This window comes from Boleophthalmus pectinirostris, unplaced genomic scaffold (genome assembly GCF_026225935.1).
Source record: "Boleophthalmus pectinirostris isolate CB_2022bp ecotype Guang Dong unplaced genomic scaffold, ASM2622593v1 HiC_scaffold_2, whole genome shotgun sequence".
In the NCBI taxonomy this organism is placed as follows: Eukaryota; Metazoa; Chordata; class Actinopteri; order Gobiiformes; family Gobiidae; genus Boleophthalmus; species Boleophthalmus pectinirostris.
In genome coordinates this window covers 26,078,506-26,100,105 of record NW_026571152.1, presented here as the reverse complement: position 1 = coordinate 26,100,105, position 21,600 = coordinate 26,078,506, and the positions used below count along the sequence as shown (strand labels likewise).

Here is a 21,600-nt window from a genome sequence, read left to right as displayed (position 1 = left end):
AGGTAATGGCTACCCTTTTACCTCTTATTTCATCGAAATTCCAGGGCTGAAGTCATCCAGTTGCTTCTAGTGAAGGTGTATGGAGTTTAAAAACACAGTGGAGCACTTCCTGTATTACGATATGACATCACAAGGTAGAACAGTGTTTTCCATTTGTGAGCCTAAATATGTAGAGTTTTTGTGTTAAACATGTGTGAATGAAAACACAACTTCAGGTCTGTTTCTGATGAGGAAACAACATTGTAACATAGATCCAAAAATAGTGTAACATGGGTCCTTTAAAATACGGCATTATAGTTGCATACATTTCCCCGCAGACCCATTATTAAAGCTGTAATGTTAGAGATAGGTTTCAGGAAGTCATCAAGAGAATATAGTGAGTAGATGCAATGGTTTTATCAGCTTGTGTTTCCAGAGGAGAGCTGAGGAATGTATGAGGAATCTGTAGCGATAAGCAGTAGATGGTACAGTTATGAGTGTGTACTGCTTGCGCAACACTGTTTCTAAGACCTGGTTTCATCACTCACAAAGCCTCAAATAATAACTTACAGGGTCCATATTGTACTATTTTCTGATCTATGTTATAATTTTTCCTCATCACAAACATACTTGGAGATGGGTTTTGTTTCATTCAGGCATGTTCCCCACATAAATCCTGCATATTTAGGCTTCTTTCAAACTGAAAACACTCTGTTCCACCTTGTGATGTCATGTGGGAAGTGGAGTCAGGATTAGGAAGTGCTCCACTGTGTTTTTAACTCCATACAACTTCATTGGAATCATTTGGATAAGTTCAGCTCTGGAATTCCCAATCTTTTCTGAACTAAAGGTAAAAAGTAGCTGTGAACTTGAAAACTACCACTTCATGACATCACAAGGTGGGACAGAGCAGTTTGACCTGTGGAGATGTGGATACACTAATAATGCAGATTTCTCAAATGTGTGAATGAAACAAAACACAACTCCATGTATGTTTGTGATAAGGAAAAAAGATGATAACATAGATCAAAAATTGCGTAATATGGGCCCTTTAAGGACTCCAATTTAGCTGGATTTTTTTTCCTATTACAAATCTCTCAGAACAATTGTATTTCATTGTTATTACTTTTTTTATATATAGCGGATACTTGTCACTGATAATAAAATACATGAGCTGTTTGCTGTGGTGGTTTTAAACAAATATTATCATCTTGGTAACAAATGTGCCATTGACAATCTTAATGGAAAAACAAACAAATAAAGACAACACAGATTGCAATTAATCATGGCAATAGAGACAGCTTGTTATTGTATAAAAGCAATCACAGTACAGTTACACAAAGGAATACGCAAAATGTACATCAAGTTCCATCCAAAGAAAAGTATAAAACATTTCTGTTAAGTTACATGCTTTCCCAATTGGAAAGAGATCAGTTCCCATAATAACATAAGTATTATTTACACCTCGACCATTGGACTACAGCCACAGAGCCAGTGTGACCTGCTGGACATTTTTTAGGAATAGTCTAAAACGCTGCCAAGTTCAGTACTATTTACACACAAGAAGAACAGCTCAAAAATACATAAACTTGGAGCATCACTGAATACACTCATGCTAATGTAATTTTCTATAACGCCAACAGGCCTTAAAGGTCCTATACTGCGCAAAATGGACTCCTGTGAACTTAAAGCCACATTATAATGCTGTTACTTCATACCTGGAGTTGTGTTTTGTTTCATTCACATGTTTGAGTAATGCTGCATTATTAGGCTGTTTACAACTACAAAGCTAAAAATGCCCTGTCCTTTTTAAGTTAACAGCTACTTTTTAACTAGCCAGGCTGGCGCCTCCTAGTGCCTCCGCTCAGTTTCATTTCTCTCCAGCGACTAGGTCAGGAAGTGGAATACACTAGATTGTTTACAAGAACCCCGGAAGATGTAGACCGCGCAATGGCTGTAAGAGCTGTAAAGCGCCTTTCTGGGTCCTTTTTGTGGTACAGCACAACAGTAAACAAAGCGGTCGAGATGGATGTAGACAAAGCCATACATTTTGTGTTGGCAATGATTCCTGAGATTGAGGATTTAAAGCCAGAACAAAGAGAATGTTTGGTGAATTTTATCAAGGGGAAAGACGTTATTGCCCTTCTTCCTACCGGATTTGGCACATCTACAAAGTGAATCAACTTTAACTTTAGTTCAGTAGAAATTGGCAATTCCTGGCCTGAAATCATCCAAATGATAACAAAGAAGGTGTATGGAGTTTAAAAACACAGTTCATGTATTACCACATGAAATAACAAGGTGCATCAAAGCGTTTTTAGTTTGAGAGAAGAACTACCAGTAAGCCAAAATATAAAGGGTTTGTGTGTTGAACATGTGTGAATGAAACAAAACACAACTCCAGGTATTTTGTGATATGGAAACATTCTAACATAGATCAGAAAATAGCATAATATAGGACCTTTAAGTTATAAAAAGACATTCATTACAAGGCTGCTGGCAATTATGTGACAAATCGCAAGTCTCATACTATTCCAGTGAAATCTTCAATCTATACAGACATAATAAATAAGTCTGATAATAGTAATAATATTTACAACATAAACGAGTGTAGATACTTAGAACTGACCTACAGCGTTTCCCAGTGTATATTTTTTAACCTTAAATTTCCAGAGCATCTTCCACATGCAGATTTTATACAGAACAGTTTAAAATAACAGACAACAATAGACAAGTTATAACATATAGTCTATGTTCAGTTTTGGGGGATTTGCATGGCTTCATTCACTTTGGTAGCTTGTGTTTGCAGATGTTGAAATAATAAATTGACATGACAACAAAAAATGAACTAGTCTGTAATGGGCAGCTTCACTGGAAATATTTATAACGAGCCAAGAAAGAAATGAATTATCTGCTGGAGAGAATTTTCATGAGTAGGCAAACTGTGCTAACCTTAAATGTTGACGTGAATTTGTACAAAACAGAAATGGGCAAATGTAACAAATGGTTGATATGAAGAGATTAATTAAAATTTCTTTTCCTGCCAAAGGTCAGATATGCTACAAGAGCTGGGCGTGTTTACAAGAAGCTATACTAGAGCGAGCGTACAAAAACTGCAATGTCATCTTTAACTGCTGACTTGGGCACTGACTTCTTCTGGCTTTTCCATTCTGACAAATTTTGCTTTTAAGCGGTTAGGGCTGCGTAATCCATGACTGCACTGGAGAACAGAGGCAGATTGTGGCTTCTAACCACTTAAAGACATGAATGCACATAAAGAGTTATTGTGGATTATTTCATATTGAGAGCTGCAGTTTGGTGAGGTTCCTCTGGTGCATGTTATGGTGGCGCACCAACTCATCGCTCCGGGCAAACTTCTTCTGACAGTTGGGCCAGCGACAGTTAAAAGGTTTTTCGCCTGATTGGGCATTGCCAGTAAAAAGGTAACAAAGAGAGAGAAAGATATCAGTCATTATAAATAGCTGTTAAAGTTCAGTAAACATGAAATGAAAGTGGATGATTTTTAAAGGTGCACTGTGTAACTTTTTGGTTGGGGGTCCATCACCTACTTGTTTCTATGGATATTTCATTGCTCTGCCTGGAATGTTCCACAATATGACATTAAACAGCTTTACTTTACATTTACTCAACTACAGGTAGCCCAAAAATACAAATAAAAACAGACATTCTGAGCTGTAACTTGGTCTGGCTTGGTTTCCATGAAGATAGCAAGGTTTAATGCCATACTGTGAAACATTCCAGAAAAAGCAATAACATCTCCATGGAGAAAAGCATTTGACAAACCCTCCACCAGAAACGTTACACAATGCACCTTTAAATAAGAAATATAAAAATAAAAGTTTACGCACTTGTTTTACCTGTATGAGTCCGGGTGTGTGTCTTAAGGTGGTCAGACCGAGAGAACTTTCTCTGACACGTCTGGCATTCGAAGGGTTTTACTCCTAAACACATGTAGAGTTGGCATGCACACGCACACGCACACACATCCACACAACAGGGTACACAAATAAGTTCACACACACAAAAACAAACCAACAAACACCCGGGGAGAAAGAAAAATACAGTAGAGCAGAGGCCTGAAGCCATGCCAAAGTCTGGCCAGCCTAAAGCTAATTCGTCTTAAGAAGAACAGTGCACTTAAAATGTATGATTTATTTTTATCTTCTATTTAGCTTTCATGCAGAATAGAGGAGGTGGAGGAAAAAAAACAAAGGGCTGACAAAGTGGAAAAGAGAAAGTATTGAACCTGTGTGCCTCCTCTGGTGTCGTTTGAGCTGATCCGAGCGAGAAAACCTCCGGCCACAGTCTGTGTACTCACACTGGTACGGCTTCTCCCCTGCACACAAACACATGATGAAGGTGAAGTCTGCAGGTCCGTGTGGCTCAGTGTGCTGGTGCTACTGAGGTTATATTTTAAGTGCCTCCTACATTGTGTAAGGACAGATGATTTGGTAAATATGTATCTTTAAAGTTACTACACAGTTTCATCTTTATTTTCATGTTTGTGTGTTCTCATGTATCACACATGATTGATCACAAAATGTTACTATCAATACAATAATATATTTTATGGTTACAAAGTACAGCTGAATATTAGATGTTCTAATTTTGCAGTATCATGTATTTGTTTTTATTAGATAATTGACAATAATATTATAATGACAAAATTATGACAAAATAGTAACAAATAATAATCTTAGTTTCTTGTATGTTGACCTGAAAGATAAAGTACATTACAGTATAAAGATCACAGTGAAAATGTACCTGTGTGTTTGCGTCCATGCATCTGCAGATGGGACAGTTTGAAGTAGCGTTTGTTACAGCCTGGGTAGGCGCACATGAAGGGGCGCTTCTCACTGGTCTCAGAGCGCACTATGGTTGGGGTGATCCCGGGCACCCGCCTCACGTCCTGCCACACAACACAACATAAACATGGGCACAGGAGCCCCCCCTGCACCAGTGACTCTCACTGTACAATGTAATTAAGATAACAGGCAGTTGAGCGTGACCCCGCCCGCTCTGGGGGTCAGCCCAATAAACGCCTCATATATTCATTAGCTGTGAATTAGCAGTAAAATGAGCCCAGACAGACGGTGGTCCGAGGGGAGCTGTTAGTCACGCCTCTCACACCCCGCCCTCCCACTGCAATGAATAAACAGAGGACAATAACAACAGGAACTGGGGATAACAAAGTCAGGACCTTATTAAAAATAGAAAAAACATGGTACGTTTTAAGTGGTTTAGTGGATCAACCTTACCCAATAGATATATAATATATATTTAATATATACTATAATGTATATATTTGAATGTTAGTTTCATTTACGCATCGGAAATTACATGAACAATGCATTTTCTAAAATATGTTACAGGGACTCTGAATTTGATCGAGTGCGTTGATAGTATTTAATTTTGTCACTTTAAATCATTCCTTTGTTTCATTTATTCAGCCAATAATTTATGCACACCTCCTTTGTATGCAGCCACGGACTCACGCGCGGAGGTTAACCTTGAGCCTGTGCTACTTTGCCTTGTTCGAAGTCAAAGTCGAACTAATTACAAATGAAGAGGCCTTTAAATTCTCAATATGCTGAGAGTATTATATTTCAAAGGCAGTAAATTATGTTGAGCTAAATTAAACTAACACTTGTGATAGATGGTACTAGGAGTCATGTGTGTAATTTGGCAGTGTGTAAAATGTTGTGTAATATCTTAAATAGAGAGAATCATGAGTATTTATGTATTTTTTTGCTCTGAACCTTAATTCTAATGCGTTTTACCATACATTTCTGCATCAATGGTAAAACAGTAAAAATGAGTACATGTTCCAGAAAACAAAGAAAGACTAATGTTTTTAAGTAGTGCAGAGGACTTAGCGCAGGTCTGGAGAATCTCTGTTCTGTGTCCTTTAGAGGCGCTGACAGACAATAATTAAAATGTAATGATTTATTAACATGCTCGTATGGAAACTGTATCTGTACACAGCCTGGCCCTGCGTGTGTGTGTGTGTTTGTGTGTTTCTTTTTAATGGTTCAGTGGAAAAACTCTGCTCTTGGCCTTTTAGCTGCACTTTTGAAACTCTGAGCTGCTGCATGTCACGTTTCACTGAATCAAGACAACGCTACTGTTTTTATTTCAGAGATTACTTTGTCTTTACAAAGTATTTAAGCAATGTGGATTTCATCTCAAGAAAAATATGATTATGACTTAAAAACTGAAATCAATAATAGACAGAGCTACACTACAAAACTAAATTAAGTTAAAATTATTTGAATTAAGAAAGTTTTATCATGATGTGAGTACCAGTAAATTTCACTTAACAAGTAAAATTATCTACCAGTGGAACAAGGCATGTTGTACTTATATATGAAATAAATTTGACTACACTTGGCTACACAATAACAGCTACTCTTTGCATTTAAATTAAAAAACAAAATCTAATGTTGCTTCAATTAAGAAATACACACTTATTCCACTAGTAGATCTATTTACTTTTCAAGTTGAATCTACTCAAATAAAGTAAAATGTTCTTAATTTAAGTCATTTTAACTTACCTAGATATTGCTTTTTGCAGTGTAAGCCTATCATGATAATTACTATATCAACTTCTCGTTCAGTACGTGATACATAGAACAATATTTTTGGGGGTCAGTATTTATCATGTGTACATTTTCTTTGCACTACTGGGAAATTTGTAGTTATTTTTTGGCTAAATGATAAGATTTAAGCCACAGAAGGTTGAATTAATAACATCTATGACTCATTACAGATGCAAACTAAGTACTAAAGTGTTTCATTTTACTGTTTATTTATTGCAGTTCATTGACTTTTAACAATATTGTAGATTTAAAATAGTTTTTGTGGTTTAAATCTGATTTTGGATTATTTTGTCAGTGGCATAAATTAGTTTCAACATTATCAAAATTTGTTATCATGGCAGGCCTAGATAGAACAGCAACAATCTTCATTCACATGGGTCAGTAACAGGTGATTTATTTGAACAAATTCATATCATTACCCACATAATATGCATGTAAGAAAGTGTGGATATCAAATGAATACATTTTAAGTAAAGTTAAGATATTTTAAATGGAGATGGTTTGAGAAAAGGTCTGGATAGTATTCATTTACCATATTGGGACAGGCTTTGCTATAAAATTTATATCATTATATTCATACTAAACACATCAGACTAGTAAATAACACTATATAGATGCTGACCAGGCAGTAATATATTTAAGTAGCAATAGTACTGTGTTTCCCATATGTTTACATGAAACCACAGTGGCACAGGGAATCCTAAATGAATCTTAAATCATTTTATAGAAAACACATTTTGGGGGTAAATACATCACTTATCATTGCCTCTTAATTAAAAAGGGAATGATTAAAGATGAAATAAAGTTACTACTGCAGATTTATAATAATACAACAACCAAAAGTATCATTTTTAATAATAATAAGTTTATTGATAAACTTTTTTAAGACTATAGGAGCAAAAATTAGACTACGGAAGGCCACCGTAGTCTGCCCTATTAACGGGAAACACTGATAAGAGTATTCTGTTTATATATAGTTGTGTACCTGTATGCCCCTGAAGACGCCGTGTGTGTGGATGCGGTATTGCGTGCTACAGCTGTACACCATAGGAGCACTGGGGTCACTGTCGTAGCTGGCAGGATGACTAAAAACACAAGAGAGGAAAGAATAATTCAAAGTTCCATCAAAAACTTAAAGCGGTCATTGTGTAAAGCTATGGTGAAACATTGTGTATTGCAAAACAGCAAGAATCCTTACAAATGATTCATAAGTGATTTCATAATTCAAAAAGAAGCATTCAAAAACCAGGTCTCAGAAACCCTGTTGGATTAAAAACACTGATCAGCTGTTTATTCTCTCAAACGCAATATCGACAACAGCTACACAGACATTTACTCATTTATTTTTCTCGGTTCATATTTTTGGAGCCGAACAAAGGTGCTCTGTGTGGCTCAGCATTTCCCCTCATATCTCCACGATAACACAGAGACACAGTCAGCTCTTGTCTATGAAATGTGCAATATTTCAGTTTGTCTAATCGGAGGATGGGAGGTTGTATCCTGCACTGCTGTGGCTTTGGAGATGGTATAGGCTACACAGTCCAGCCGGTTTAACGTGCCTTTAGTTTGTATTTTCCCAAGGACCCTGAAACAATGGAGCAGTATATTACATATGTATTCACAGATGTTCATTCATACAAATAAGTTCCTGTTATTATGCACAAAAACTGTATGCTTTTAATACAATAGAAATACATTGGATACAGCGGATTTGCCCTCAGTAGAGAAGCTTTACTGTGACTGAAATGTTCCTTTTATAGATTCCTTTTTTATCTACCAACTCACCTTTAAAATTTTGGTTTCATGATTTTTGTTCATATGATATTTTTGAAAGTTTGGGAGGGTGGCTTCGTGAGTAGAGTTAAATAAAGAAAAAATCTGTTATTATTATTTTTTAAAGGTCCTATATTACACAAAATTGACTTTTGCAAATTTTAAGTCATGTTAGAATGCTGTTACCTCATCAAAAACATACCTGATGTTGTGTTTTGTTTAATTCACACATGTTTGAGTGATCCTTTATTATTAGTCTGTCAACAAGCTCAAAATGCTCTGTTCCACCTTATAATGTGATGTAGTAATGGTAGTTTTCAAGCAACATCTTCCTTTCACCTTTAGTTCAGTAGTGATTGGCAGTTCTAGAGCTGAAATTATCCAAATGATTCTAGTGAAGGTGTGGGGAGTTTAACAACTATTTCAGAAATTTTCTCAGCCCAAATTTGCCATGTTTGTGTTTTAAACATGTGTGAATGAAACAAAACACAACTCCAGGTATGTTTGTGATGAGGAAACACCATTATAACTGATCAGAAAACAGCGTAATATGGGCCCTTTAATAGTGCATGGCTGCTGCTGGTACCAGTGCATGAGTGTGTGTCTAAGATCCAGTGCAGCCCAAATGAACGATGATGTATGGCTGTTGGCTCAGAGCGGAGGTATTTGTGAGTGGACACAGACTCTGACAGTGAACAGCGCGCAGGTCGCTCTGACATATAGTACAATGCACTCCACATCACATCAGTAAAAGAGGAGCTCGGCCAGAATAGATGAACTCATTCTGTTACCTCTGTGGGAGTGAACTGCTGCACTGCTAAACAGTGCCTACCTCTTTATGGTCGACGCCAGTGTATTGACAGGGTTCCACGCCACACACTCCAACTGAGAGGTCATTTGATATAAATTTTCTCCACTGTGAACAGAACATAAAGGAAAAAATAATAACTTTTATTTCAAGAAATTCTGACTGGTTCTGAGTCAAGTTTTAATGCTTCTTTACCAAAGTGATCCTAAATATGACCTCAGGCTAGACAGAAAGCAAGCACACAACGCAGTCAGAGATACTACCATTTGTTCTCTTGCACTGACTCTTTTTTTCTATTACAACTAAATCCGAAACATAACATATTAATATAAATAGAAAAAATACATCTTCTGTTATTAATATCTGTTATATTACACAAGAGAAAAAAAACAAAACTTGACTGATTCATAAACTCTACAGAGGCTAATCAGTTATTTTAAAAAAAGTTCTGCGTAACTCCAGTTTTGGCAGTGACTCATGTGACCCGTTGTAGCTGTAGTACCTTCATGTGTTTTTATGTGTTTTGATGACTTTCCTTTGATTAACCACATACACAAGCACCATTTGTTAGTGCAGCGAGTGATTAAAAGCTACACAATACGCACAGTGAAGTGAATATGAGACACACACAGAGGATTTATGCCTCTCACAACCGCCCCACCTGCACAGCACTGCAGGCCGCTCAGGGGAACCAGCGGTGCCTGGTACCCCGCTCATTACACAGCCATTATTTTACTGTACAGCCAGGGCACCACGCCAGCGCAGCACAAATGGTATTTTCGAGTTGGAAACATTGGGAGTTTGGGAAAGAGGCTAAGCAGAAAAACTAAAGTAACAATTCATGACATTTTTAAATAAATAACTGTCTGTGTTTCCTCTTGGTTGCAAACTGATGTAACCCATAGCTGAATTAGTAAAACCATTAAGAACACTGTCCATAACATTCAGTGTCTGGTACAGGGCAGTTCTCTTGAGAATATTATCAGAGAACACGCTGCAGAGGTTTATGGTTCCTGGAATATTTTGAAACTTAAACTGGATAAAAAAATAATATGAGAATGTAGTACATAAATATAACAATTTACATTTGTTTTATTTGAGGCCAAAAGGGCAAAGTTCAGATTAAACGGCATCCTGTTGGTATCATGTTTTAGAGCACTCTAACTCATGATAGAGATGGAGAGGCAGCAGTTATGTTTATGACAAAGAATAACTTCAGATTTAGGTTAGCTTATGTTTTTATATCCTGCAGAGATCCTGAAGCTGTGAATTCCACAGTTCTTTATGTCTGCGGCATGTCCGGAATGTTTGCTTTACAGAGAGAGCATCCTTTTTCATGAAAAACTGGTACAGTTCAGCTATATTTGAAAATGTGTTTTAAAAACATGATTAACTTCATTGTTACATTGTCCTTTTTAAGTGCAGGATTACAGCAACTGTTCCCTATATCAACATGGCACGAGGAAGAATTTGAGAGCCACATTTCTCACCAGAGTGATTTCCCATTGTAATCGGTAAATTCCATTAAAAAGGAAACAAATGCAAAGGAAGCTGTGGTGGCAGACAGACCTGTTCTGAAGGTGGACATCCTGTTTAGCGAAAATGTCCTCGTACCTTTCACTGAACTACTGCAGTCTGACATGAAACAATCGACAATAGCCCCTGACATGGAGCCAGATCTAATTGTAGATGACAAATACAAACAGACCATGATGGGGTGTTACCTGTTATAGGGATTCCTCAGCAGCAGAGCCTGGCTCCCTGTGCAGCTGTCTGAGGGTGTGTGGCATCCATAGACCGGAGGAGGGACGGGGTACTGCTGCTCACCTGCACACACACAGGGTTAAGAGTTAAACACTTGGTTTGGTCTAACATGGACACACTTCACAAAACACAGTCACACTAGTGAGTAACTTGTAAATGTATTCCAAATATTGTGATTGAAATACTTTTGTAATTTATTTTACATACTTTCAGCACAACAAGGTAAACTCATTATGAATACCCACAGGACGAGACTAACAAGCTTTTAAGACTTATCTTTTTAAATCATGACTGTTTCATTTACTTTTTATGCATGTGGCCAGCATGAGAATTATTTACATAAATATCTAAGTAGCTCTGTCACTGTAGAAAGATATAAAGTCATATATTTTATGTATGTTTTGGATCATTTCAGTCACCAATAATAAACTATGGTAGTGAAGCAGTCTTTAGTGTAACAGGCTCTGTGTGTGAATCATAGTCCTCCTGCCCCTCTCTCTCTTGCACCTCTGTGCCTGGGGCCTTGGACTTGTGTCTCTGCTCACTCTGTTCGGTCATGACCTGCTGTAGGTTACTATGGACTCCACTAAATTTACATCAGCAGCTTCCGAACTTGACCCGGCCCTGCGCGCTGAGATATTTACCAACAGGCCGAGCGGCGGAGAGGGGAGGATGTGAGAGGGACCAAAGAGGAGGCCAGGGAGTACCAGAGTCAGGATGTGGCTGATTTATGCAGCCAGCGGGCCAAGTCTGAGCGGACTAGAGACTGTGGAGCAGGGGACACGGCACTCCCCGGGCGAGGGTCAAGGAGCCGCCCAACACACAGCTGTGTGACTAACTTTAAATACACCTCAACATCTGCATTTAGAAGCTCTCATCTCATTCTATTGTTTTTCAGATTTGTACTGACTGCTTTCCTTGAACATGAAATAATGGATTTGAATCACAAACTGAACCCAATGACACTGTTTCAAATCTAAGAGTTTTTTTTTTCTTTTCTACATGTCAAAATCTACAACAGTATACAAAATCAGCTAAAATATATGAGATGGCAACTGGCTTTGGAAAATATTTTTTAACTATCAAACATATTTTAAACTTTTAAAGTGTATTTTAACTATGTAATCTTTGCACTGTTTTTCTGACCCAGCTCTTGTATATAGAGATATAATTTGTATTACTATATTTGTATATTTTATTTGTACTTGTGCATATACATTTATATAAGTATGTTTTATTTGACAAGTCTCTTGCTATTTTTGCTACGTATTTTGAATTTAATATTACCATTTATATTTTTGCTCTTTGTTATTATAATATATTGTGATGAAAGTCTACTGCAATAGAAGTCCATAATAGTACTACTTGATTTTAGACTTTGATTTAATTGTGTTTTACTCACAATAAATCATAAAGTGTTGTTGACATGATAGCATTGTTGGGTTTATAGTTTCTTACCCATGGTGTTTTGCTGGGTTAGAGCGTCTTCATGTTTAAAGGAGTGGTTGGAGAATTGTGAGCTGTGGTGTGTAGGAGTGTGACTGTAATTACTGGCTCCATCGAAGGCAACTGCGCTGTAACCTGCAACATAGAAACAAGAGACAGATAGCATTATGCACAAAAGGTCAAAGTGAAGAGTCATTTTGGGCTAAGAAACAATCAATCTTCTTCATAAAACAACTACAACACTGTACAGTACATTTATACAATATGTTAAAAAAGGTAAAGTGTATTATTGTTAAGTTCTTCAACAAAACTAAGCTGATTGTAAGGTTAGTCCAAGTCACAGCAAATAAGTACCTCTATTATAACTATAACTTTTTTGGAGGGATTAGAAAGGAGGATGTATGGAGAGAATCAATGCAGACACAGGGAGCACATGCAAACTCCACACAGAAATGCTCTATCCGCCACAGATATCCAACCAAGGACCTTCTTGCTGAGAGTCTTAACCACATATGTGAAGCCTTACAATTTTTTATTATGCTGATATGATCATGAAATCATTTCAGAATAAATAAGTAAATGACAATTTTGGACAGACAGATTATAATTATTGTTATTAACTGTAATATTTAGGATCATGTTTTTTCAGTGTGAATGACTCACACTGGGCTCACACTGGGTTCTTCTTGTGGCCGCAGAGTTTGGCACAGACCTGACTCCGAGTGACCCGGGGTCATCAGAGCAACCTCATAAATCACAGCTTCACAAACAAGTCACATTCATTAAAAACACTTTCACTGAAGTCAGTGCGAGGTGGAGCTAAAGGGAGGAGAAATCTCATTAAAACACGCATCTGTCTTCCACTCACTCTCCACGGCTTTGAAGACAAGAGGTTTTGTTGCACATGTGACAAGTACAGAGTCATTTGTAAACGAAAACCAAACTTAGTGAGATGACCACAAGAGATATGGAAGATACAGTATTTTAACTCACATTATTATTATAATTTTCTTCTTTTTTTTTTTTGATTGATTTTTAATACCTGTCATTATGCGGCAGAGAAAACTGATATGGTAAAAACTCAATAATATAATTATTATTTCAGCAATAATATAATTTAATATAATCTTATCAATCAATTTCATCAGTATTTATCAGTTATTTAAATAAAAAGAAAAACATATATATATGTATTTTTAAATATACATGCCATATTTTTGCACTTTACACACAGCTTTCATCAATTAACTTGCTTTTTTGATAAAACTAATAATTAAAGGAATTATAAATTAAAAATAAAGAATAATTCTGTGGTCCTGGATTTGCCCAAAGTGACTATCAGTGTGACCTGTGTGCTCGCCCAGCCTCGGCAGAGGCAGATAAAGCAGGTGAGGGGTCGGCCCGGTGCGTTCACTCTGATGTTATTTCTAAATTAGAAAGTTGATAAGCATGTTTGTGCTGATTACACAGCTGACTAAACCCTTTGAGCTTATCTATCCGTGAGTTTCATAATCATGAAAAATGAGGACTATTGCCATAATAATACAAAACATAATACAGAATAACAATTTAAAACTAAATATTCTGTCTTTTGAATAGTAAAAAGTCGTCAAAATATCATCAATGAGAAGCTGAAGCCCATGAATAGGTGAGAGAAGAGATTTGCAGCAGAATTTTTCACACAAAAATATGAAAAATTAGACTTCACTTTTTGCATCAATGTATTACACTTAATTTAACCACACAACTAAAAAATAGACTGACTTTTGCAGGCCGCTGACACAGAGAAACAGGATCTCTGGTGGAGTGAAATACATGCTACATGTATTTGTAAATACAGTGGGTTACATCAGAATTTGGCTGTTTGAAGGTGTGAAATAATGTATACAAATTTTGTTTGATGTGGTGTTTTTTTAAACTTACAGGGTATATGAATGTGGATTTTCAACTTTATTGTTTGTTCACCTTTTCTTCTAAAATCAAAATGTTACAGCTGCAAAACACTCTGCAATATTTGTTTTATTTAAGCCGTGTCATCATTTACAATGATTAGTTTGTACTTTACCATATTATTCTACTGTCACATAGAAATATTCTTGTGCAGTTGTTTAAACACATTTTGTTTGAAACCAAAACTATGTGCATTATATACATGTGAAAACTGACTGACCTCTAAAATATCTATGTATTTCTAAATAAATGGCCCGCTATTAAAATGTAAACTCATGTTCTGGTGCACAGTGCTGGAGGTGAGTCCTACCTGTCTGGTTGCGTTGTGTGGCTGGTGCGTCCATACAGTTGGTCAGGTACGGCGTGCTGCTGAACATGCGGCCGGGGGCCTGGTGGTGGTGAGGGGCCGTCACTGAGGGGGCTTGACTGGGCGCAGGGGGCCCTCCAAATGCTGCACCGTACCTGCATGCCCCTGTCCCCGTGAACTGCCCTGAGAAGTGCACAGTGAATGCGCTCAGGCCACAGTGAGGGTCTGTGTCGTGGTGGTGGGGGTCATTGGTGGTCCCCCATGTGGGCTCTTGTTTGATGAAGGAGTGTGGTCCCAAGGGAGCTGTGAGGAGCACCCAGTGAGGGGTAGGGTGAGGCTGCAGTGTGAAAGTCCAGCACCGGGGCCCACTGCGGCGCTGTGCTGACGGGCAAAGGGGGGCACCCAGGGCTCGGGCCAGCCGGGAGAGGGGTCAGCAACGAGTTCAGCTCGCGAACATCTGAAGTCATAGTGTCCTGGAGACTAACGGGGTCCAAACAGACGTAGTGTGAATCTCCAAATGCAGCACTTATGGGTCTCTATCCAGTTTTGTCTTCACATTTGGAACAAGCAGTGATTCATCAAACCTTGTGTGGTCTCTTTAGTCCAATTTATGTCCCAACAGAAAATTGAGAAGCAAAAGGGTTTTCTCACCAGTTTTCAGTTTTCTGCCTCGGTCCTGGACAAGAGATGAGAGAGGTCCATTGAAGGAGGAGAGGGGGTCCTGCTCAGAGCGCTGTCTGTGAATGGACACGGAGCAGTGAAGGAGTGAGGGGGAGTAGCCCACAGCTCCCTCCACACCCCCGCCCAACACCTCCCACCCCCCCCCACATGTGAGGGTGTGTATGAGCCGGGATGAGGCTCAGGGGTGGAGTCAGTGGTGATGAAGGACAGGACCCTTCATTCAAGTACTGTACACTGAACAGAAACACTGTTACTACAGGAATAATGTAAACAATATAAAAAATAACAAATTAATATTGTCAACCTCAGGACAATCAGCACATCAGATGAGTTATGAGCAGCAATTATTTAAGAATATTTAAAATAATAAAATAAAATGTAAGTGGTGCATATAATCATTTGAAGACATTAAACTAAACACTTATAATAATAAAAAAAAAAAAAAAAAAAAAAAAAACAGGAGTCATTTTTCATTACACTTTCACTATACTTTCACTATATTTTACTGCATTTTTTTTGTTTTTGAAAGAGAAATCTGAAATTCTTGGTTTATCAGTTTTAACAGATTTGTCTGCAGAGGCCCGCAGCACAAAAAATAATTACACACGACAGTCAATCAAGGTCTGATCTTTCCATTTCTTTTTTCTTTTTTTAAATGTAGAACTATTTATTTATTAATTTATTTTTCTATTTTCACAAACCGAAAATATAGTCTCATTAAACTGATGATTGATGATTTTGGTGGGTTATCATTTTTGTAGGCCTATTTCCTTCATCTAGGAGACTAATACCAGCGTAGACCACAGTGCGTCAGTTTGTCGTCCCACGGGTGAATAGAAAAGAAACGTGGCCTTGGCCTGATCGCGGTGCATTACATGGCCTCTCGCGCAGTCTGGTTTCGCCTTCCCTTTGGCCTAATTCAGAATTGGCGAGGTTGAAGGCCCTGGCTATTTTTAAACACCACATTGTCAGAGAGCTTTAGGACATAAGCTATAGAAACTCTGAGAACTCAGAAAATTGTCTAAGGAAAGAGTGCATTTAGCTGTCCATCGATGTGCGCAAAAGGTTCCCAGCGCGTGGAGGAAAGAGGCCCCCCACATCCTCCGTGAACAGGCCACACAAATCTGCCCGCAACACCGACGCAACGTAATTGTTCTAAGATCTATAATTCCAAAAATAGGCAAAAAACTACTTTACAAAAATAAATACGATGTAAAAATGAGGTTTAAACCCGGCTAGGAAAGAAAAAGGCGATCGGTGGGTGCGTTGTATGCATGGACCTATTATTGTATTATTGTAAGTTTGTAGTATTGTAGGTTATCTGCCCCGTTAACCTACTACAAAAGAACATTTAAAAGGACGCGTGTATGAGCTTTTGTTTTGATATTATCAGTTTTAGTCATAAGAGAAAGTGAGTGTATCCATCCGATAGTTTTGTGCGTAATCCTCGTGGTCACTGAATATAATCTACGTGCTTTTTATTTGAAGGTTACTTTGATACGCGGAGGGCCCGGCTCCTCAAAATAAAAACTAGGCTATGTTAAAAAAAAAAAAAAAAAAGTCAGCAATGCAATGTGTTCACTACGGGTTTGTGTTGGGTTGACTGGAGGACAGGAAAACCAAATATGGACATTAAAGTTTGCACATAAGAGATTATAATGTATAATAATGTAGGCTAGACTATTCCAATATGTTTGTATTAATAACCCAGGCCTAATCATTACAAAGATAAGTGTATTATTATAATAAAACATGCAGAGGATATGGCATAATAATAAACACATTATAAATAACATTGATAGCATTTTCAGATACCACATCACTTCAGTGTGTTCACTGATGTCTCATGCAGTGAAAGCCTTGGTTTAGTTTAATTATTTAGGTAATGGTTTTAACATTTTAGACAGCTAAAAACACGTGTACAGAGGCAGCTGATGAGCGTCCTTGAGCTCTGTCTGATCTAAAGGTTATCTCTGTGTTCAACTGCCACTTACCAGCTGCAATCTGTCCATGGAAACAAGCCCTCACTGTCACTCACGTCAACCCATGTTCTGATTTATTAAACTGTATCTATTTTTGTTAATTTGGTTTTATTTTAACAAAGAATTTAGTTAAAAAAACATGGTCAATTTGTAGAAAACCATAATGTCAAAAAAGACAAACACAAGTAAGTCAACACAAAGGAAATGAGGCGAAACTGAAACAGCCTCTACAAAGCCACTGGGACAGATTTTTCTCAGAGGCAAAAAAATGTGAAAACTCAACTCTTTACTAACGCAGTAGAGCTGAATTAAAGGTTTAAACATAGTGGCAAAAGTGCCTTGTAGAAACAGGATGAGTTTGTGTGTTTGTTCTCCTGCTCTTTGCATCATCTCAATTACAGACTGTTGTTCTCTGTTCATTTCACAAATCACTGAAAAAATAAGTTAATAATTATTATAAGTTATTATTAATTAATGCATAAATGTGTATTTGTTGACACTCCAGTCAAGTTTAAAATCTGTGTACCAAAACAAAAGAATCATCAAAATGTTAAATAAACTTTGGAATATTTGATGAAATGGTTTGTAGTGAATATTAGAAACAGTAGTTAAATTACATTAACTAATGACACTGGAAAGTACCATGCTAGCGCTGGGTGTGCTGACCTGATGAGCAGAGATAGATGGTGACTTCACCATCTGGAAATCTAGTCTGGCTCTCCCAGTGCAAAGAACTGCTGACCCATGATTCAACTTTTCAACTCAACGAGGAGAACTGAGAGACGAGGTACGGAGGAGAGGTGGAGGAGGAGGGGGAGAGGAGGAGAGGTAGAGGAGGAGGAGGAGGAGAAGATGTGGAGGAAGAGGGAGAGGAGAAGGAGGAGAAGATGAGGGGAAGAGGAGGAGAGGTAGAGGAGGAGGGAGAGGAGAAGAGGTAGAGAAGGAGGGGGAGAGGAGGAGAGGTAAAGTTCCTATCATGAGTACAGCCCAGATCAAACTGCAACAACTACAACAAGTAAAATCAACACACAAACAACAAAACACACACACGGTTAACTATTATAGTGTTACAGTGTTGGTTCCTAAGCCAAAATGTAATTAATAAATTACATCATACTCTTAACATACATATAATTCAAGCACTATATGTTGTATTCATCTTAATGTTATTGGTGTTAAAAGTCAACAGTGAATTCTCCATTGTGTTTCAGTTGCATCAGTTTAATAAAGTTTAGTAAAAAGGTCAATGAAAGTGACTCTGAAGAATGTTTGTTGTTGTGTTTTGATAAATGCTCTCTGATCATCACCTCTGATCCATCATGATAAGGCTGGTGAGCTGTGATCGACTGAAGAACGCAGGTCAGCTGGAAAAATGCCACCTCATTTACACAGACTGCAACTATTACAATCTGATTTTTCATTTTAAAATCTGATCTTTGAGTTGGTAGAAAAAAACACGTCATTGCTCCTCACGATAACATGGCCGGTAGCCCCCTGGGGAGCACTCAAACTTCTAACCAGTCGCCCAATCTGCTCCGAAGATGAATGAGCCCCATGGCCAATGGAACACATTCCTGCTCCACCAACAACAAATTATCTTCAAATGAAAACTGCACTACCTTCAGCCCCAGCGATCAGCCTGGACACACAAAGATTTCAGTGACCTGGGAAATATTTTGTTTTTCCATTCGTGGCTGACTGAGGTTAAAGAGAGCTTCTTTAAATTTAGGGCTACACCAGTCTATAAAACTAATCTGTGTCATGCTCTTTTTGAACTGTTCACAATTATGCACAGCTTGATTTACACCGATAATTTAGAGTCAACAGGAAAACAGAGTCACAATGAAGTTCATAAAAGTATAATAAATAATAAAAATGTTAAAAGTGCACTGTAGAACTTTTCTTATAGAGGTTCTGTTAAGTTACATGTCAGATCTGTGGAGAAACGAGTCCACTCACAGTAAGAATTCAAGTTTTTGAGACAATAAAGAATGCTATAATGTTATTCAGTAAATGCAAGATGGGTACGTTTAATGTCAGAGTGGGACATTCCAGACAAGGCAACAGCATCTCCATGGAGACAAGATGGGAGACCCTCTTCCAGAAAATGTTACACAGTGCAACTTTAAATCCTAATCACAAAGCTAGGAGTTATTCCTAAACTCCTTGACAGCAGTAAATACACATCTTTACCTTTACAACATTACTATCCCCGTGTATAAATATAACCTCACAGTACAGAAAAATATAAAGTATTGTATTGTTGTATTGTCCAAAAGCGTAGCCAATTGGGAGTAAAAAGAAGAAAGAACTCCTTGACTTACTTAAACAAAATTGACGTCTTTCAAGGCTTGACTGGTGAGTGTTGTATTGGATCTGGCTCAGATTGTGCTTGCTAAACCCATTAGTATGACAGCACTGATAAGGCAAAAGAACAAGAGGATGTAGCCCAATCTGAAAATCATTATTTCCAATCCTAATCCTGTCTAATGCTTATCCATACAAAAATATAACAAATTTTAGGATAGTTTGCTTCTGGTTTAAAGGTCCTATACTGTATTCAGTTGACTCGTGAGCTTTTAGCCATGTTATAATGCTGTTACCTTCTCAAAAACATACTTGGAGTTGTGTTTTGTTGTATTCACACATGTTTGAGTGAATAAAACAATGCTCTTTTCCAATGTGTGATGTAATGAAGCTGTAGTTTTCAAGGTAACAGCTCCTTTTACCTTTTGATTAGTAAAGATTGTCAATTCCAGGTCTGAAATTATCAAAAAAAAAGAAAAGAAAAAAAAAATCTTGTAAAGTTGAATGGGTTTTAAAAAGACAGGGGAGCACTTCCTGTATGACCACATGCCATCAGTTTTTAGAGTGTTTTCTAAGTTTCTGATGAGGAAAACTACATTATAACATAGACAAAAAAAGCATAATATGGGCCCTTTCAGATTTGTCTTCCACACCCAGACAACAGTCAAGAGGTGAACTGAGTGGTCATTGTCACGACCTTTGACCCGAGTATAATGTTTTCTTTGGTGTTAAATTTACAGCTGTGCAGAGGTGCTCAGTGCAAACACAGGTGTTGAACTAAAACGACCCGGACATTTGAAGGGTTTATCTCTCTGATGGTGAAGACTCTTGGGATTGCATCCAGATGGAAATAAATTAGTTGGTATAAATTATTACAATCACAACAATGGTATTCAGATAAAGATAAAAAAGAAATACATAGGACTATAAATAATGATGAATGGGTTTTAATTTTAACCTATGTGTGTTATTTTATTTACACTGAGCTCAAAAACATTTCCTTGGGTTGTGAAGCTAACTGAATGCACTGCTCTGTCTGAAGCTCTGTTACTCAAGTTAGACTTAATCTGAGATTTATTTTAGCATAATCTGACCAGAAAGAGCTGATTTAGTTGGGACTACAATGGGTGAGCTGATTTGTGCTGTTAAACAAGTCTCAAAAATAAAAATATAGTCGCTTTTCAGTTACTCTCACCGTTTTTGGTTGAAAATCAAACACCTAAACGGAACCATGAAAGCTCGTATTCATCATTCCTGAAAATTTGTTATATTTGTATTTGTATTTTTTCTTGAGTTTTCAGACAGTCTTAAAACATTTTTGTCTGTGTTTGCTGATGTACACATTGCGTCACCATGGTAACTGCAGAACATTCCGCCAATAGAGATGCATGTGGAACACCCCCACTCTAGTCACAGCACAATGACTGCTGCAACAGGAGGAGCCCCTATCATTAACAGTATTTGCAATTCAGTAATTTAGACATTTTATCTTTATACTTTTCACAAACATAATAAATCAATGGATTTCTTGTGCTCTTGTGGAAACTTTAATTTACCAGAAGAAGAAGAAGAAGAAAAAACAAACAATTGGGATTCTTGTTTTGTCAGATGTGAGAGGAAAGACAGACACTAGAGCAGTTTGAAACACGCAGGCACACACTGTTGGCTAGATATCAGCTTCAGCAGATAACTTTCAGTAAGTTATGTTCTGGCCCGAGAAGGCAATACTTCAGAGATACTATCTGTGTCTGTGCGCAGACAGCTGAACGTCCACATTATTATGTAGCTGTATATTTCCAGAGGTGAGCCCAACACTGTCACAAATCATAGTTCATGGAGCGTCTACAGTAACTCATCATATTCTCAACCAATGGAATCAAATATTATTGGGCCCTTCAGTGATCATCACTAAACACTTTTTACAATGAAGCACTTGCTAAAAACTATTTTGACCTAATTTGAAAAACACAATGTAGAGAATAA

The 21,600-nt window shown here is 37.5% G+C and overlaps 1 protein-coding gene across 1 annotated transcript; it reads right to left on the bottom strand.

The window, feature by feature from the left end:
• Positions 1-2,620: 2,620 nt before the first annotated feature.
• On the bottom strand, positions 2,621-15,141 carry wt1a (WT1 transcription factor a). Its single transcript, XM_055155959.1, is given in 9 exon segments — positions 2,621-3,397; positions 3,849-3,941; positions 4,247-4,336; positions 4,765-4,909; positions 7,585-7,684; positions 10,905-11,007; positions 12,403-12,525; positions 14,651-14,936; positions 14,938-15,141. Coding segments are annotated over 9 exon segments (1,239 nt in total). The 5' UTR covers positions 15,115-15,141; the 3' UTR covers positions 2,621-3,275.
• Positions 15,142-21,600: the final 6,459 nt, after the last annotated feature.